This window comes from Perca fluviatilis, chromosome 24 (genome assembly GCF_010015445.1).
Source record: "Perca fluviatilis chromosome 24, GENO_Pfluv_1.0, whole genome shotgun sequence".
NCBI classification, from domain to species: Eukaryota; Metazoa; Chordata; class Actinopteri; order Perciformes; family Percidae; genus Perca; species Perca fluviatilis.
Window position 1 is genome coordinate 18,422,359 of NC_053135.1, and position 20,591 is coordinate 18,442,949.

General features: G+C 40.3%; 1 protein-coding gene across 2 annotated transcripts in view; it reads right to left on the bottom strand.

The window, feature by feature from the left end:
- LOC120554371 (methyl-CpG-binding domain protein 5-like) overlaps nucleotides 1-17,060 on the bottom strand; it is a 33,350-nt gene extending 16,290 nt beyond the window's left edge. Inside the window, exons 1-4 of one of the 2 annotated variants that reach the window (XM_039793243.1) lie at nucleotides 16,982-17,060; nucleotides 7,922-8,026; nucleotides 7,412-7,855; nucleotides 1,971-2,073 (exon numbers count right to left, since the gene is read on the bottom strand). In XM_039793243.1, the coding sequence (XP_039649177.1) occupies nucleotides 1,971-2,073; nucleotides 7,412-7,524 (216 nt within the window). In that variant the 5' untranslated portion in view covers nucleotides 7,525-7,855; nucleotides 7,922-8,026; nucleotides 16,982-17,060. Of the gene's footprint in view, nucleotides 1-1,970; nucleotides 2,074-7,411; nucleotides 8,027-16,981 lie in introns of both variants that reach the window. The other variant, XM_039793242.1, reaches the window with a different exon arrangement.
- Nucleotides 17,061-20,591: the final 3,531 nt, after the last annotated feature.

Here is a 20,591-nt window from a genome sequence, read left to right on the forward strand (position 1 = left end):
CTTAAACCCTGGACCTGTGCGTTGAGGCATAAACCTCTATGTATATGTGCGCCTGCTCTACCTACTGAGCTAACCACTGTATCTTCATTTTCTGTTGACAACAGACAATTTAAGGGGCATGTGGGAAAAGTGAATGGAGGAGAATGTTTCGGTGGGTTTTCATCCGCTTTATTAAAAACGTAAATAATAGAATAAGAGGGCTGATCAGACAGACATTGTGTTGGGGACAAATTTAGCTTCAAGAAGGATAATCGGTCGGATTACCCCATGTAATGTGATACAGTGGAGGCCTCACGACGCCCCAACATTTGTACTTTGCTCCTTCACAGAGATCAGCGGAGGTGGTCAGCTTGAATTTATTTCATATATTGCTTAGCGTATTGATTGGGAGTGGAGAAGTGGATTATGCCGCAGGAGTGACTTAAGAGCTTTCTCTGGACATTTTTATATACTCTTTTCCAATGTGAAAAACTGGTCACTTTTGGAATTCATTCTAAGTGACCACAGCCACCCTGCTCCGTGAAGGACAAAACTACAAACTTTTTACAGCCACCTTTCAAGCTGACAGTGGTGACTTTTTGATACTCAAAAGACCACTATAACAAAAACAAAAGCATCAGTTTAACAATCGCCTGTCAGAAGTTGTTTTCACCTTGGTTTGACTAGTGAGACACCATTTCCTCCTCAAAGACATGTTTACTTGATCCTCATTCCTCCCTCTATCCTTTTCGCTCCTGCCCCGTTGCTGCAACGAATGTCAAATAAGTATTGTGTCCTATTATGAGGCGAAGACATGTCAAGAGCTGATCGTCTGCTCTGAATTAAAATATCATGAAGAGGCATTTAACTTTAAACACTCATTCTCAATGATTTGCAAATCTGTAATAAGTGGGGAAGTTCCTGATGACCAATCATAACAGCTGCTCCAGACTGCAGTCAATTATTACAAGCAATTACCGAAAGCAACAAACGGCATTTCATTTTTGCAAAATAAATTAAACGTTAAAATTAACAAACCTTAAAATCATATGAGGCTTACGGAATGTTAAATATAATGTTTTCCCATTGATGTTCACTTAGTACAATCAAACATATGACATGGACTGAAATTCAAGCAGTCGATTGGTTAAAACCCCTGCACAACCAAGCATGCAATGTCCTCACAGAATTTTGATTCTCCTTCAAGAGTAAATGTGGGAAAATATATCAATAAAACAACTTCTCCCTACTAATGTAACGTTTACAAGTTTCACTTCATTTCAATCTGTGTCTCCATAACCCAAGGACGGCTGAAACCAAGTCAAACTAAAACAAAACCCTGTTTGACGGTCATCTGCTAATGCAAGCTTGATATGACGTGGTTCACATCTTTTACTACACTTTTACTTTGCAGAGAACAGCTGTTGAATAAAGCTGGTTATATAAAAACGATGGCCAAGAGCGACATTTCTAGTATTTCAGACATGCCACCTGCTAATGTAAGTTTAAAAAAGTGTTTTATCCGCTAAATGCTCATGTTTAGCTGTCATTTTTGGACAACAGCATTTAAAATTTCTTTTGCAGATTGGGACTTAAGATTTAAAAATAAGATTTATTTTTATTTGATTAGGACAATGCTCATTAATCAACATTTCTGTAAATGCACAAGTGTTTGCCAGATGGATAATTTTCAACTGTAGTCCTAGTTACATAGCATGCATTTCTTTATGGTGGGAGGAAACCGGAGCACCCAGAGGAAACCCACGCAAACACGGGGAGAACATGCAAACGCCACACAAAAAGACCCCGCCCGGACCAGGAGTCGAACTCTGCAGTGCCAACTGGCTGTGAGGCAGAAGTGCTAACCACTGAGCCACCGTGCCTTTAGTATTAAATCTTTAATAGGGATATCTTCTGGATTCCAGTTAAGAGGCAGCTGTAAAATCTGTGCTAGACTGCTGTGTTTTAAATGAATGAGAATAAGAAATTACCTTGTGGAGGATGAGTGGGCACTCCAGGCCACATTTGCAGGTTCCATCTGTCAGCAGGTAGGTCTTCACCTGCTCCAAGCTGGACAGCACCGAGCCACTCGGACTGCACACAGAAAACAACATGTCAGGCTGAGGAGTGACATCAGTCGGTGTAGCTCCAAAGCACAAACTCCTTCTATGATATTATATGTTAAGCCCAGTTCAGAGCACAGATTCGTGACAAGATGAGTTGAAACTTGCAGCTACTTGCAACGCGTCGGTCTGCAGAGTTCTAAAACCTGCCAGTTCACACCAATGAGACAAGACGAGACGATGTATCGTCTCCATAGCAACGAGTCTTTGTACTTCCGTCCCAACTTCCGACTTCCAGGCTTATTGTAGCTGAATACATAATTTGTTTCGTCAAAATATGAATATGGTTAACGTTAGTGATGGTGATACTTGCTGCAGTGACATTTCTAGTGATGAATCGGCAAAAACACGTTTTACTTCTCTAACTCGCGGCTTTGTCCGAGGCGCTCCCTCTCTTCAGTCACCTTCTAGCTCGCTCCACCCTATGTGCTTGCGGGCGCACGTTGAGCCTCCGTTAACAGTTTGTAACAGAAATAAAATGGATTATGGGTCATTTTACTGTAGCTAACTTTACAAGAGGACTTCTCTATTGGCTTAAAAGGATACTTCACCGATTTAGCATTAAGCTTTGTATCAGTAGAAACCCGGTGGTATTTTCGAATGACCGTGCTTCCCTCCCGCATGTCCCCCAGAGACCAGAGAACTCTGTATTGTGGGTCTCGGAAAAAATCGTCCAATGATAGAAAATGACGATTTTTGCGTCATCAGAAGATTTTTTTACCAGAGGCAATGGACTACAGCCATTGACATATATAAAATGGACCAATAGACCCCGTTGCTCTGGACGGAGACCAGTGAAGGCTATTAGAAGCACTTTTCCGGTGATCTCTTCCTTTACTGCGCAGCCTCCAACTGACAGAGACAACGTAAATGTGACGTGAGCAACGTGTCTGAAAGTTGTAAGTCTTCTAGTAGCTGTGCCAAGAGAAATCTCAATCATTTCCAATCTTACAGAGACGGAGTGTATGTATATGTAAGGAGATAACATAAGCACAGGCTAATTATTGCTAACTAACATGCTAGTTAACATTCGTAATCAAACCTAAACAGCTAATGTAAGTCGAAACTGCCTGCGAGCTTCTCCTGTACTATACGGTAATTCCTCTACTGTGCGACAGTAAGTCACTTAGTTATGACACAATCGTTAACGTATTTTACGTAACCGTACAAACGCATACCAACGTGAGCTACAAGGTAATGGAGCCTTTTATACATTGTCGTGTTTCTTTAGAACTAAACAACGGACAAATAGAGTCTTTAAACGCTTCAGATGTAAAGTTATTCGCAGTCAAGTGACGTAAAAAAAAAAATGGCGGTCAGTGGAATGCTAACAAGAGGTGATACCTTTGTAGCAACAAAATGGCGCCATCGGAGGTTCGCGTTCAGAAGCGAAGCTTACCCCCTTGACTACAGCCAGTAGTAGGAGCTACTTCCGCATGTTTTTAACCCGCACATAGGGGGTTGGACTGTCGTCTTTCTCCAAAGATTGCCGAAGCAAAACGAGCGTCAGCCATCTTGACTCCTCGCCAAACAGTAGCTAAGTCTCTCAGCAGCTTTTACAACAATTATGTGCATTCAAACTACCGCACATGTGTACCACCGGGATACATTGGTACAGATTGGAGAATATGCAGGATACTTTATTACAGACAGAATACTCAACACACTACGCGAGCTTCGCCCGCCTGCTATGGAGAACAGCGTTGTTGCTCGATGCCTCTGGCCGGTAAAGGGACATCATCAGCGGGGAACGTTGAACGTGTGTGCCAGTGGAAAGCTAACACTAGCCGGCCACCTGTTCCATCAATCCTGCTTGCAAGTGTCGGCTCATTAGACAAGAAACTGGACTACATCCAACTTCAACAAAACTCCCAATGAGTTCAGAGACTGCTGTGTTTTTGTTGTTGTGGAAACATGGCTGAACAACAGTGTACCAGACTATCCAGCTACCAGGCCGGCTGCTCTGTCGCCAGGTAGGACTAGTGGAGGTGGGCTGTGTTAACACGGACTGGTGCTTGTATCCAACTAACTGCTGGTGGAGTTTGTGTCTGTTAAATGCCGACCCTTCTACATTTCACGCAAATTGACGGCTGTGTCTATACTCCGTGTTTACAGCCCACCAAGCACTAATGCTAGTAGCTATGTGTTAGCTGAACTTTACGGAGCATATAATGTGTGAGCACTAAATCTAGCCTGTTTCGTGCGTTGTTTTTAATATAATGTCGTTTTTATATATTTTAATTGTGTAACCACTTGAGGCACGGTGAAACGCTTTGTGTATATGGTTGAAATGACAATAAAACACACTTGAGTTGAGTTGACCGTCTCACTGTCTGTGTGTCTGTCTGTCTGTAAACGGTAGGCGTGGCTTGGGAGTAGGCCTATTCTCTAAAGCAGCGAAGCAAGTGCAGTCTGGAATCTGGTGTCTTTCATCCACACAAGCCAAAAACACATTTCCTGGCTGTTCTCTGCCTAGATGCCACAAATTAAAAAAAATAATAATAATTCACATTTCTACTACATAAGTGACCCAATTTAATTAATTAATTAATTAATTAATTAATAATTAAATTTAATTAATTTTATCTTTCCAATGGTGAAATATCCCTTCAACAGCACTTGCATTGTTTAAAATGTTTGTTTTTTTAAATATTCAAAATTTTTAGACTCAAGCTCCTAAAAATATTTGGCATTTAAGTGAACATCTGTATGTTGAAATATTACAAGGGTTTAGTTCTCACACCACAATTTCGTTCCTGACTCATGTTCCTGAAGATGAAAAGAAACCAAGCTCTACAGACATACAAATGATTTTTTTAGGTGGGTTAGCAGCTCCTTCAGGCGGGTTTTGCTGCAGGATTTATAGGCTTGCAACCATGAAATCAAATCCTCCGACTCCACAGTGCTACACCACAGCGGAATTCTTCCATCCATATGATCTAAAAACAATAATTGAAAACATGTTCAGTACCTATGAAGAGGAGGAGCCTGTCCATGAACCTGTATTCCGTCTACAGCGAAACAAAACACACTCAGACGGAGCTAAACAACATTGACTCTGCAGTTTGTTAAAGTCACTGAGTTAGTGTTAATTTCGTCAGACGAGACGAGACTAAATATGTTCGTCAATGACCTTTTTTTCCATGACTAAGACGAGACGATGACGAGACTGCGCCAATGTCCAAAAACGCTGACTAAGACTAAATTAACATGCATTATTGTTGACGAAAAAAGACGAGACTAAAATGTTTTGCATAAAATTAAAACTAAGATAAAATCTCTCTTCATTTTCGTCTACAATCACCTTCAATTTTTCATCATGAGATAGAATATTCAGCTGTTACTAGGGTTAGGTTCCGAGACTCGGTGCTACGGCACCGACCGGTGCCTTATCTACCAGACCGAATAGCAACGCGGATTTCGGTGCCACTTAAGTGCCTGCGCTTCTCTCTGATGCTCATTAACGGACGTTAGAGGCAACCGAAACATCGCTGCACGGGACTCACTTGAAATACGCCTCGCCAGCTTCGTGCTGCATTCAAAGTTATTGTAAAATATCCTTTTCCCATGCAGTGGTTGTTTTTGTCGTTTAACAGGAATTTACTGGTGAAATAAGGAAGAGCCTCGATATTTATATAACATTATATAATTTATTTTTATATTTATATTAATAATTTAATGGAGAGGTATACCTGTGACCATTGAGTCAGCTTTATGGCTTTGCCCTGTTTCTCATTCTCCTGGTCTGTGTGTTTGTTACTGATCTGTCTAGGAGTTTTTGTTGTGTATGTGGTGTTTATGTTCTGCAAAGCAGGAACCTGCTGAAAATCAGTTTTACACTGAGTCAGGCCCGATTGTCTTTAATCTTTTCCTGTTTAATAAATAAAAAATGAAAAAATGAATAACTATTTGACTGAAATGGTTATCAGAAATAATCTCAGAAATTATTTTATTTATTAAAAAAAAAAAAAAAACTAAAATGTTTTGACTAAAACTTGACTAAAGATGTATTGAGTTCTCTGACTAAAACTAGACTAAAATGACGAGACTTTTAGTCAACTAAAACTTGACTCACAAAAAAAGATATGTGAATGACTAAAACTAACAAGGACATTTGGCACAAGACTAAGATACAAATACAACAATAAAAGATACAGTGCAGTGTAAGAAAGGAATAAATATTTGATTTAATAGGTTGTAGAAACAGGTTTGGGATGGGAGAGCGAGGGGTTATTGTGTGTGGTGTGTAAAATGTAAACTCGAATTGCACACGAGAAATGAGAGGGAGTTTAGTGCCCAATAAAGTTGGGAGAATCTGAAAAAAACACACCAGTGCAACATTTCAAACTTGAACTGAAAGAAGAACAGTATGTACCATTGGTTGAACCTATCAAACACAAACACTGATAAGTTGACGAACCAGCCAGTGACCGAATCATCAGTCAAAGCTGCAGTGAAACTATCTTCCGTGACGACCTACAGTTGCACATCCCTGAAGTAAATGTACACTTTAAATGTAAAAAGAACATGAGCAAATACAAGTGTGGGATGACAGTATCAGGCCACGGTCACAGAAGTAGACAGGATTCTTTCCAACACCCAAAATAAACCTGACACCAGCCAACTGCTTTAGTTCATCGTGGCTGGTAAATAAACGTGCTGGTGTTCAAGTGTCGGGAAGGACACCAACTTCCAGTCTACATAACACAATGCTAACTGGTAAAGGATCCAACTCATTAGTCAAAGTCCCTGTTGCACAAGCTGAGTGGATTTTGTAAACAAATGACGGTTTCCTAACTAGAGGCGTTGTGAAATTTGCCAGACACAATCAGAATTGAGCAGAATTTAGTGTTATTTTCCCATCCAAACAAACGTGGACTGCAGTTTACCCGTGTCAAGGGATCGCTTATTGCAATGTTACCAGCAGCCTCCCAAAGAACAATATGTCTAAGAGATTTTTTTTACAGCTACTAGATGCCAAATATGCTGCAGCTTCACTTGGGGGAATAACCATGACTCCACACAGCAAGCCATACCATCAAAGTCATCATGTATCGGTTCACCTCCTGCAGAGCCAATAAATCAAAGCTCGGACTTAAGCGTGATTTATGCTTCTGCGTTAAATCCAGACCGTGGGTATGTACGTGGAGACACGGACCCTATGCCGGACCCTACGCCGTAGCCTGACGTGCACCTCTCGAAAAATGTAACCACACACCGCGGCGACGAACGTTGCTCGGCCGTAATCAGCAGATTACTCAATGAATTAATTGTAAGAAATAAGCAGACTTCATTGCTCTTTTTCTTACCTCATGTAAAGCACCGCGCCACCGTGCTCCGCCTTGCGCTGCCAGCCAATGGGGACCTGGACAGGGATGGCCTGCCGCTCATCTCCCGCCTCACAGTCCTTTCCGCCATTCATTGCTCCACTGGTTTTACGCTCGACACCTCAGAGGTATGTATATCAGACATCAACCAGTGTCTTTGCAATGCGCGTCATGTTCGTCTTCCAAAGCTGGGAGGGTGGTGGGAGGGTTACGGAGATTGGGTAGAGGTGCAGGATTAAGCTTCAACGTAGGACTCTGCTCTCAGGTAGAGCTGACGGGGCGGGAGGGCGGTCGGGTAGGGTGAGGCGAGCTCACAGCAGACCCTACCCTTTCAGCTGCTTCATGGCTTCAGTGCTGAATGGTGCGTGGACTTCCATTACTGCATCTTGTCACTCGGAGCCATCCGACTCGGGGAAGATGCTTTGGCTGACAAAGTGGGAATCAGGGGTCACTGTGCTGTCACAGGAAAGTCTTTTATTATTAATTTTTTACCATTTGTCTTTTGCCGGCCAGGATACAGTCCCTCAGTCGGACAAGAAGAGTGAGTTCAACATATTGGTTCCCAAACGCAGTTGGGTAGTGGTATTCCCATGGTTCCTGTGAGGGCAGAACAGAAGAGGAATGCACATGAATTAATGTGTAATGTGATCTATTTGCATTGCATGAGCAAAAGTCCAGAATTTAATCTGCTCTTGGAATGGAAGACATAAAAGGTGTAAAAGCTCCTTTGCTTTTTGACGCCAGTGTTTTCATTTACAACCAACTATTTCCATTCTCCTATTGAAAGGCAAAAAGCAAAATGACTCCCACCAATGCAGCTCTTTATGTTGTTTTAAACGCACTACCCGTATTCCGTCTGAACGCCTGCTTTCTGGCGTACCCAGAGTGCAATGTTTTACTGCAAGCTTTATACTGCCAAGACTGATCAATTAAAGGAACGTCTTAATCGGCCCAAATAACGTTGCAGGTCAGCTCAGGATATCTTTAAACAATATTAAAAATGCTTCTCGTCTCATGGTGCAAATAATGCAGGATTTACATAAAAATTGTTCTTACAAGGGCTGCACAATATATCGTTTTTTATCGTCATCGCGATAAAACTGGTATAATAAAAACCTTGCAAAAGGCTGCAAGATATCACAGAAGATACTCCGATTTTTCTGTGTTAGTTGAAAGAAAATAGCAGAAAACTGCACTTTAAAATGTAACTCATTCTTTTTTTTTAGTGCTGCCTGTTATATCCAACGTTCAATTTGTTCAATAAAACAATGTTGGAAATGATTTCCTTTTATTTGTTTTAAATTCAACGAGCAGTTTGTTATATTTTAGCAGAACACTAAAAGCAGCCGAACTGAGTACACTTTAATATTTGGTTATTTATCGCAACTAATAACGTTATCGCCATATTTAACAACGGTATAGCATATTTTCCTCATATCGTGCAGCCCTAGTTCTTACCAATTTAGACGACATGGACATACAAAAAAAACACATCTATTGTAGTTTTTAAATGCAGCAATACTGGCAGTATTTCCCCCTCTCTGAGACAGTGCATTTCAAACACTGGTAGAAGCCCGTCAAAGCTGGTAAATCGGGCTGAACGCAGTGTGTGAGTGATGGAGCACCATGCAAAGCCTCTTCTCAGCCGCCGGTGTTGCTGACTCATAACTGCCCTGTGAGCTGCTGAGACCGAACCCAGTGACACTACCGAAGAGAGTGAGAGTGAGAGTGAGAGAGAGAGAGAGAGAGAGAGAGAGAGAGAGAGGTAAGGAGGGTAGCGCTACCCGTGGCACAGTAAAAATGAGGTGGCAGTTAAACGTATGCCGTTTATCTGGAAATACGCACAGCAACAGTCGCACCTCATAATCTCAGGGGAGATGCGTAGTGTCCTATCAGAGGAACTACCACATCGTTAAAATCTCATTTCCCCATAGCTCCCTGTTTGGAAAATGCAGAGGTAACAGAGAAAACATAATTTCTATTGTTGTGTTCACATTGGAAGGAGAAAACTAATTATGTTTTTCCCCAATAAGTGCTCAGTGCAGAATCGCTGTTTTGAAGATGTCTCCGGCAGTGACACTTGTTTAACCTCTATTTTTAAAAGGTTTCGATTTGGTATTTTTGTCTTTTTTTGTTTGCTCGAATCAGAAACAGACAGGCAGGGGTAAGGAGAGGAGAGTAATGTACAGCCAAAAGTCCTGGACCAGATTCAAACCACAGACAATTTGATTAAAAATGACATTGGTGCCATAGCACCAAGTGTTTTCATCATAACCTTTTGGCAAAGCTGCCACCTTGCTAATGTGAAAGCACAACATTTAAATCTCAGCTGTCATCATTTTACTGCCCATCTCTCCCCACCATTTTCCTGACTCTCAAGAACTACCGTGTCCAAATTACATACGGTACCTGCTAATCTGTAACCTTCTACTGCAGGCTGATGTCTTTTTAAGATTATGTTTTTGGCCTTATTCGCATTTATTGTTCACAGCAACAAGAAAGAGGCAGACAGACAGACAGACAGACAGACAGACAGACAGAGAGGGGGTCAAACCCAGGACATTGTGGGTACATAAAAGCCTACCAGAAAAGGGCGTGAATTAAATTATTGCTGCACAATATATCGGTTTGTCGTATTTTAGCGGAATACTGAAAGCAGCAGAAATGAGTGTACATTAATATCTGGTTATTTAGCGCAAATAATATCTTTATCGCGATATTCAACAACATTATCGCATATTTTCCTCATATCGTGCAGCCCTGCTGGAAACATTTTAAGGTGGATTTCTTTTACTTGAAAGTGACACAAGGCTTTCGTGTGGTTTCTTTGCATCTATTTCGATATTACGATATATTGACCTATTCCTGTACAATGTACTGCACGGTATTAAACAATTCACGTTTACCTTCACATGACACATAGTAGAAACGTTACATTTAAAGACTTCACAATTACATGTTATACTGCTGTTGAGTCGCTCAATACGCAGAACGGCATTTAGGCTGAAAACAACATTTCAAATTTTTACATCCAACAACAGATCTTCAAAATGACTTAATAGACAATCCAAAAATGCATCAAGCTTGATGAACGCACATCGCTATCACAATGTGCGCTCAGACCTGAACGATGTAGCCATCACGCGCCTTGCCCTCACCATTGTCAATGACCCCAATAACCCTCAATCTCCACACTTTACATCGCTGTCATCGGGCCACAGATACAGGACTCTGACCCCTAATTTCCACCAGGCGCGGGTCCCGCGATCAATCGCGGCCATAGTCAACGCTTAATAATCCACCAGCTGTGTCACGGCGCGTCCCAGAAGCGTGCGTAAAGCGGCTCTCCGCTCCGCTAAAGATACACGCCAGGTCTATTGTCACGTGAGCCGCGGAGCATTCGGACAACCGAGCAGGAAGTGAAACAGCAAGAATATCCAGTAATTTTACCAAAACCAAATGACCCATCTGATTGGTGGAGAGTTAACCAGGAAAGGGGAGCGGAATGAGCGTGACTAGAGTCTCTCAAAATCTGACGAAAATCTTTTAAACTGACCTTTGTTGATCAGAAATGAAGACAGATTTAGGAACTGCACGGCCTATTTCTTGCTTAAAATGTTTTCAGAAACACGTTTCGGTGAACTACAGTACAGGCCAAAAGTTTGGACACACCTTCTCATTCAATGTATTTCTTTATTTTCATGGCTATTTACATTGTAGATTCTCACTGAAGGCATCAAAACTATGAATGAACACATATGAAATGATGTACTTAAAAAAGTGTGAAATAACTGAAAACATGTCTTATATTTTAGATTCTTCAAAGTAGCCACCATTTGCTTTTTTTGATAACTCTGCAAACCCTTGGTGTTCTCTCAATGAGCTTCATGAGGTAGTCACCTGAAATGGTTTTACCTTCACAGGTGTGCTTTGTCAGGGTTAATTAGTGGAATTCTTTCCCTTATCAATAAAAAAGCAAAGGGTGGCTACTTGTTAAGAATCTAAAATATAAGACATGTTTCCAGTTATTTCACAATTTTTTATTAAGTACATAATTCCATATGTGTTCATTGATAGTTTTGATGCCTTCAGTGAGAATCTACAATGTAAATAGTCATGAAAATAAAAAGGAAACGCATTGAATGAGAAGGTGTGTCCAAACTTTTGGCCTGTACTGTATTTTAGTACAATGTGAAATCGTATTCTGAACGAGCCGCCATGACAGTCTGTCTTTGAATTTCCGGAGAAAACAGACCCACGTGACACGTTCGTCCAATCAGGTGCCGGTTTCATTTTTTGGGCAACAATACAGATTAGCGCCGCCTGCTGTTATGGGGACGTATTACGTCTCGTCTCTTCTGTGTTTTCTGAGGCATTTTTTTGACCAACTCGGGGAGACTGAGAAGTCCAACTGCCTTTTCTGCCGACGGTCGGCTGTCTGATTGGTGTGTAAGCAGCTTTTTTTCAAATCAGATTTTCAAATCTCCATTTAGCTTTTAGCACTCACTTAATGTAGGGGCCTGTGGAATCTGTTTAGCTTCTATAAATTCTCAATTTCGTGATTCTTTTGATTTTTCTGTCATCACAGAAACTACTGGGCTCTACATTAACGCAGTCTGTGAAAAAAAAAAGATCTGGTGGTGGTGTTGTAAATGTGGTTGTTTCCATGTGTCTATATACCTGTCTTTATGTTACCTGTTAATGTATTTGTCCGTGTTTGTTGCCATGTGCAGGGAAACAGACTGTGAAAACAAATCTCCCTCATGGGACAATAAATAACTATCTATGAATGAGCAACCGTGGATCATGCAAAGTGAAGATACAATAATTTCGAGACGCTCTGCAATCACTGGTAGAAGAAGGGAAATTGTGTGGCTGTGTCAAGTGGACACTTAATATAATCCTATAATAAAAAGTGTTCCTACATGTACTCTTTTTTTTTTTCCCTTAGCTTGAGCTGTTTTGCCATCACAAATGATGTTAGAGAGGAATGCCCTTATATCAAATAATAAATGACCAGGATAGTAACATGAAGCCTGACGTCACTGCAGAGTCACTGATGTCTGCGATTTGAGACATAACTGCAAAATAGTGCGAGTGTCATTTCACGTAGAGATGGTCCGATACCCTTTTTTGCTTCCCGATACCGATTCCGAAACCTGAACTTGCGTCTCGGCCGATACAAGTGACGATCCGATACCAGTGCGTTATATTTTGTATTATGTTTTAGCTGTATAATACTATCCCTGTATGAATGTGGTATGATTTCTATCTTTGTTGTTTGGTCTGGCTCAGGTTAAACTCCTTGTGAAACATGAACAAACAATGAACGCCACAGGACTTTCTTTTGTGGTATCGGATCAGTGCATAAACGCCGGTACTTTCCGATACCAGCATTGGAAGCGGTATCGGAGGCTTTTCTGATACCGGTAATCGGTATCTCTAATTTTGTGGCACCTGGGAAGCTACATTTGTTTGAAAAGGTGAAAAATGAAAAAAAGTGATCAACACAAATCTAAAGTATTTCCTATTTTTCTCCCCAACATTCATTTAGGAAAAGATTCAGCACCATTGGAAGCATATTTTGGGCAGAAATAACAGATTTTGGCACAAAACTGCGTTTGCAGGTGATGGGGAATTCTACACAGTTTGGACTCAATCCTGCTGCAAAAACTTCATACAAGCACAATGGAACAAGAGTTAATGCCAAAAAAAAGACAAATACAGCCACAGGAGACTTACAGCAATGCAGTATCAGAAAGAAAGGAAGAAAAAAAATGTTAGATAAGAAATCGCATTAAAATGACAAGTGGAACTGCAGCCAAAGGTTCTTGACTAACTGAATTTGCAGTCCATTAAGGATGGCGGCTGCTCTCTCTCTCTCTCTCTCTCAAAGTCCAAATATTAAAGAATACCATCAGACAAAGTAGCTTATGTGCATCTCATTACATGATCAAAAGGTATGTTTTCTTTCCGTTGTGTCCCGGTATCATTAAAGTAGTTCTTGTTGTGATATTTGTTATGTTACAGTGAAACTAGGGCCGCACGAGGAAAATGTGCGATAAATAAACAGTTCAGTTCTGCTGCTTTCAGTATTCTGCTAAAATACAACAAACTGCTTGTCGGATTTTAAACAAATGAAAGGAAATCATTTCCAACTTTCTTTTATGGAACAAATTGAACTGAATATAAAAAGGCAGCACTAAAAAAAGAAAGTTACATTTTAAAGTGCAGTTTTCTGCTGATCTTTTCTTTCAACTAGCCAAAAAATCTGCGCATTTTGGGATATGTCGCAGCCTCTCGCGATGTGTTTATTGCGCCAGCTGATGTTGCGATATTTAGGTATATTTATAAAATTGTCTGTGAAATAAGCATGTGACCCGTTTCAACTCCACCCCTCAAAGAATCTGAATCGATTATCTATAAAGAACCGGAATCGAAAGGAAGAATCGGAATTGGAATCAGAATTGTTCAAATCAAATCGATGCCCAATCCTCAAGCTGATACAGCAGCAGCTGGTTAACTTTATTCACAAAGTCATGATTCAGATCAGAAGAGATTTAACGGATGTCTGTAGGAGAATACAACAAACGTTTACCAGCGTTTGGACTGTAGTAACACCGAGCTCTGTACCAACTAGAGGCTTTAATTCTTCTACTAGTGCCAAATGAATAAAGCAATTTAGAAGCGATAACCGAGAGAGGACGGCTCTTTTTCAGACCTGCAAAATCAAGGGAACATAGGCTCAGATGGTACAACCTACAGACGTAGGGAAACAGTCTGCAGCTAAAGACACAGAGAGGAGACTCGCTGCACTTTGAGACAGCGGGGACACTGCCACTGTAAACAACAGAGACGGTAGCTTAACATTATGTATGTTAAATACAGATAAAGCCCCTGTTTAGATCCAGCTGATCTACACCGAGAATCTGCATTTATCTCAGTCTCCTATTGGATTATTATCTGTTGGGAGTGCTGTTAAAAAAATACAAATTTGTTTTCAGCCACACACGTTAATTAGAGGATTATAGTGCTATTATTTTTCACCTTGAACTAGGGCTGGGCGATATGGAGAAAATTAAATTTCATGATATTTTTGACCAAATACATCGATGTCGATACTGCGACGATATTGTTGGTTTGACTAGTCCACAAAATATTTACACAATGAGATAATCACTAAGAATATGGATACAATGACTAAGTACTTTACTGTAACGCAGCCTTTAAATCCTGGAAAAGACACAATATCCAAAATGTAAGACGATATCTAGCTTCATATATCGATGTAGATACAATATTGATATATTGCCCCGGCCCTACCTTGAACGCAGACAGCGTTTTGGGAGATTTATCATGTAATATGCTCAATATAAGAAAGGTTGATTAAGCAGTCCGCGGCGCGTTTATTGTCACAAATGTCCCTGACCACTTCTGAGCATGGATCCCTGGTGCATTTCTATCAGCATTTAGAAATGTCCACTTGTGACTGGATGTCTAAAAAAAATGAATTTAATGCCACGAGAACAGGGTCTATCATATATTGTCAAATAAAGCAAGAGGGGGGAAATAGGTAGTAGTGCAATGTAACCTGCACAAAGCACGTTTATGGAGTAAAATCCCAGGCACGATATAAAGGAACTGTGCAACACCAAAATGGTACAGCAGTATGCCCTGCTCTCCTCTCACTGACGCAAAAAGACATCTACCACTGCTCTTTCAGACTAGATTAAATCCATTAATTCTCAACCTAGCATTTAAATGTTGCTGTAGCCCCATAAAAAGGGCCCATGGAAGGCCCAGGACCCCCACTGACAGACTCATAACCCCCCCCCACCCACAGTCACTACTCGTTATATTAACACACATCCTGGACCATTATCCCTGACCACTGTGCATATTATATACAGGGTTTTCCCTTCCATTATAAGACTTAGGTGAAGCACCCAAGCCGAATGCAATCATTGTAAGCAACAAAACAAACTAAATGTCACTCAGAAATACTCAGATCTAATGATTGTAATTGGTCCCCTGTGGACTTCTTTAGCCAGTTTTGTCTTTGTTTTTTGAGAGTTATTTATCTATTATCTGCTCTAGTTTTTCCCAGTGTTTTACACACACATATGATAATAATAATAATGTTACAAAATTATGTTATTAATTAATTATAAATATTATTAATAAAAAAACATCACATTTTCTTGAGGGAAACACTGGTATACACTGTGAACTTTTGCACATCCAGATTAATATTTTGCACACCCTGCACAAAAACAGTACAGCTTCAAAAACAGTCATATTGTACATATTTTTAACTGTATTTATTTATTATTTCTAGTCTATGTTTATGTTCTTGACTCTATTGTTTATTCCATTTTCATGTGTTTATCGTACGCTCCAAACACAAACAAGGCCAATTCAATGCAAGAGATAACTTACCCAGGCAATAAACCTCATTCTGATTCTGAGTTATGTTGTCAAATAAAGCAGAGTGGGGAATAGGTAGCCGTGTAAGTTACCTGCACAAAGCATGTACTGTTTATGGAGTATAATAGTAGCCTAGTAATAAAAAAAAGGTAATGAAAAGGACAAACTGTGCAACACCAAAATGGTACAGCAGTTTGCCCTGCTACCCTCTCACTGAAGCACAATCTACCACTGCTCTTACAGACTAGATTAAATCCATCAACCTAGCATGTAAATCTAGCTGTAACCCCGTGGAGTTGGCTTAGGGTAGCTTTAGTGGTAAATTAGCCATATTGTCCTGCAGCAGCCTTCAAAAGTTGACAGCTACACAAGTTTCCCTAAACTGGAGAACATGACAACCGCTTGTGTACACTACCAAAGCAACTAGCTAATAGCCAATTAGCTTGGTGAACATTAAAATACTGGCTATCAACTGTGCCAAGTGTTGCTTTATTAACCTTTTAGCGACAACCGGGTGGCGTTAAATGTGGTTTAGTTTATCACAGGGCGAGACGTGCAGCTGAAGCTCCATCGGCTGTGGGCCTCCGCGTTAAAAAAGTGGCCGTGTCAACAAGCGAAATCAGTCTTGTCTGCCTGCTTTTTGATGCATTGGACACAGCATCTGAACTAGCTGGGAGTTAGCATTCCAAGCGTCAGCTGTCTAGCTACCGTTAGCTTGTTGTAACGAAAATGAATTAAACGCTAATAAACGTTTTAGCATTTAATTGGCGAACTGTAACCGGGATCGTGCACGTCGAGGACCCGCAACGCAGATTAGGACTTCAAATTGTCGAAGTAAAAAAGCTGCTAGGCCCGCGTTAGGTTTCGAGCCAGGCAAGGCCGGAGCTAGGCCGAGTTAGCACGGGTTAGCATAGCATGCTAGCTAACAGCCGTTTGCTCAGAGAGAGCGAAGAAGAAGAAGAGAGACGCTTTTCAGGCACTAACGTTTCTGTCTGCGTCAAATCAAACCGTAAACAGTCCGTTCTTACCGGGGCACCCCAGCGAACGCACACCGGCACTGAAACAGTGAAATTGGCGAGCAACAGTGCGTTTCTGACCTTTAGAAAATAAGAATAAGAAGCCTACCCATTAGTTCTCTGCCTCTGCTGGTTCTCCTACACTGGAATATTGGAAATGATGGAGAGCCACACTGCGCATGCGCGGCAGGAGCAGCCAGCAGATGGGAGAGGTGATGCACGTTACCACCAAATAATAGCTCAGCGTCAGATACAGAAGCTCTGCATTGTAAAAGTTGGGAATAAAATTATGAAATGAAGGAGGAACAACTGGATGTGTGGGTGGGGTGACTCACACAGAGCTGCAGCTTTCAGTCATGGCAACCACAGAGGGGTCTGGGGGCCTCCAGGGACTCCTGTTGTTGGTAAAATAAAGATATGTGTGTCATTTGTTTGACAAATACAAATCATTTCTACATTAAAGCTGCTGATGGTCGATGCTAAAAAGGGTACAGAATTACAGATATTGTGTGGTCACCCTTGAATATTATTTCTGGAGGGGTAAAAAAAGCATTAGAAGCAGCATTTGAATGTGCAAATTAATACTAATATTACATTCATGTTTAACCTGAAGTAATTCTAGGTAAGTTAGGGCTTTTCCACAAGCATTCTGTAATTACATAAGGTAGGTGATAGGCCTGCAGGATATGAGGAAAATATGCGATATGCGACGTTGCGACGTTGTTGAACATCGTGATAACGATTACGTGCGATAAATAATAAAACCTTCCAGTATTCTGCTAAAATACAACACACTGCTTGTTGAATTTAAAACAAATGAAAGGAAATAATTTCCAACGTTCTTTTATTGAACAAATTGAACATTGATTTGAATATAAAAGTCACCACTAAAAAGAGAGACAATTACATTTTAAAGTGCAGTTTTCTTCTGATATTTTTTTTTCAACTAACAACAAATTTTACAAACACATTTACACTCAATTTAGAATAATACAAATATGTGCAAAGTTGCATAAATAAAATGATTTTAACCATTCCCACATCCTAAACCCAGTCCCCACCACCCAACAATATGCAATCAAAATCCTAACCCCTCCCATTATACACACACACACACACACACACACACACACACACACACACACACACACACACACACACACACACACACACTTCTGCAAACGTCCCTTAATGTGATGGATTACCTGTACTCTGTCTCAAGCTATGCTCAAGTCTGTGCATAATAAATATATTGTTTTGAGATGAATAAAAACCAATGGCTGCATGGGAGAAAAGAAAAACACATCTGAAACTGAAAAGAGCGTATTCTTTCTGAAATGTGTTAAAACATGCACAACCTTCTCTGTAGAGAACAGAAGGTGTACCTAATAATGTAATATTAAAAGAAAAAACAGAATCAGAAATCAGAATCAGAAATCAGTGTATTGCCACAGTAATGGATCTACATTGCCTTGGTGATTGAGTGCATACATACATACAAACAAACATAGTAAACATTAATAAGAATGAACAATAAATATCGAAAAAGAGACAAATATATATAGCTGTTTAAGTACTTTAAATGTAATTATTGTAAGGCTTGAAAAAAAAATCCCCTCCTCGTTAGTGTAATAAAACTCACTGATAATAATCCCATTAACAGCAGTTATTTTGGCAATAGCTTGGATGTCATGTTAATGAGGCGTATTGTGTTAACAAGATTAATACTATTAGCTGCAAATTGTTGTAATGTTGATAATAATTACGTTAGTCAGAAGGTTTCAATTGAAAGCGTTTAACACTGGCGGTTGGATCACCTTTAGCAATTAATTTTGTGTGTGTGTGTGTGTGTTTGTTTTGTTATGAAACAATGCTAGAATATTAAAAGACTATATATTTAAGTGTATAAAAATATGAAACATATATAGTGGGAAAAAAACAGAAACAAAGTCTAAAATAAGAATATGAAAAGGATAATGATACAAAAAAACTTCACAGCAGGGGTGTCAAATTCAACTTCACTAGGGGCCACACTGGAAAATGGGAATCACATCAAGGGCCAGACATGTAGAGTATTCACGTGCTTTTATTTCAATAAAGTCAAATATCTTTGACTGTATTATTGCATGTCTCATATATCTTTCTGACTGAGTTTGGTTGACATGAAGACCTAAAAAAGTCAGCGAAACGTAGTCTTGCATCACCAGACCTTCCTTCTCCACACAGCATTCCTGGATGGGATAAAAACGTGCTCTGGTTTATCGGCATTTCTTTTAACCAATCACAATCGCCTTGGGCGGTGCTAAGCTCCGGACGGAGCCACAGTGCCTCTGCAAAATAGATTTGGGAACTTGTTTTGGTGGAACATGTGTACGTTCAAAAATAGTTTTAGTCGTGCAACAGAAAACTCAGATTGGACAGATAGTCTAGCTAGCTGTCTGGATTTACCCTGCAGAGATCTGAGGATCAGTTAACCATAGTCCTCACAAATCCACCGGAGGTTAGAACACCAACACAAAGAAAGGGGAAGGTGATGGACATCCGGTCGAAAAGAGGAACATCCGGCGCAATTTCCGGCGACACCAGTACAATCCCGGAAATGGAACATCGTAGATATAGACTAAAGAAAAAGTAGCCTAGCCATCAAAGAAAAAAGTGCCAAAAAAGCAATAAAATGATGAAAAAGGCGACAAAAACATTGGAAAAAAACGTGGGAAAAAAGTCCCAAAAAGCATCGGCAAAAATGACAAAACCTTCAGAAAAAGCAACAAAAAGTAGGTGGGCCAAAAAAAAATTGTGTACCTGAATTCATATGCGGGCCGGATCAAAATCTGCGAGGGGCCAGATTTGGCCCACGGGCCTCAAGTTTGACACGTGTGCTTTACAGGAACGTAGTGATACTTGTAGAGAAACAAATTAGCAGAGTAGCTTGTAGAATTATTGCAGAAAAGACATCATAATAAATAATCATAATTTTCAGCTGTTGCATTGTGGTCATTTAAGACTGTATTTAAGTGGGTAAAACATAGGTAGCCTACCGAAGAAAAAACAGACGCTCAGCCAAATAATTTCCCTGAGTAAATAAAGGCCACAAAAGCTCAATGATGGAGGAGTTCAGTCATCTGGAGTGAAAAGGAGGATGCAGCTCAGGATGCAAATGTTTAGAATTTTGACTGAAGGTCAAACCTAAGGAGACGTTAAATGAATTCAGTGTATGGCTGCTGTAAAAAGGGTCGCTTCATGTATTTTTAGGGCAAACACAGAGCTGAATGTGTGAGCGGAGAGCCGTATTTTAGAATAATGTGACAGGCTCAAATGGGAGCGGAGACTGGGAGACGATCTGCAAGATATCTGGTGGTTTTATTGTGCTTCTTTTTTTTTTTTTTCATCAGTCGACCAAAAAGCCACAGGAAGCGTATAAGTATCTCCAGTTGTGAGTGAGTGAAAGATGTTATGGATCATCCCTTTTTATTTGATCAAAGTCAGAGCAGTGGTGGCAGCTATGGCTTTACAGATTTAAAACAAAAAAAAAATCCAATTTATAATAACATATAATTGCCTCTGTTTTGGGCAATCAGTGTCATCGTTTAAAATGCAATATATCACACTTCCAAATGTTGTCAGGATCACACAGATGTTTTCTAAAAAATTAAATTTCTTATCGAGTCTCGACTAGATTTCCTTTGTCCTAGGGAAAAAGGGGTGGAAGGTTGAAAATA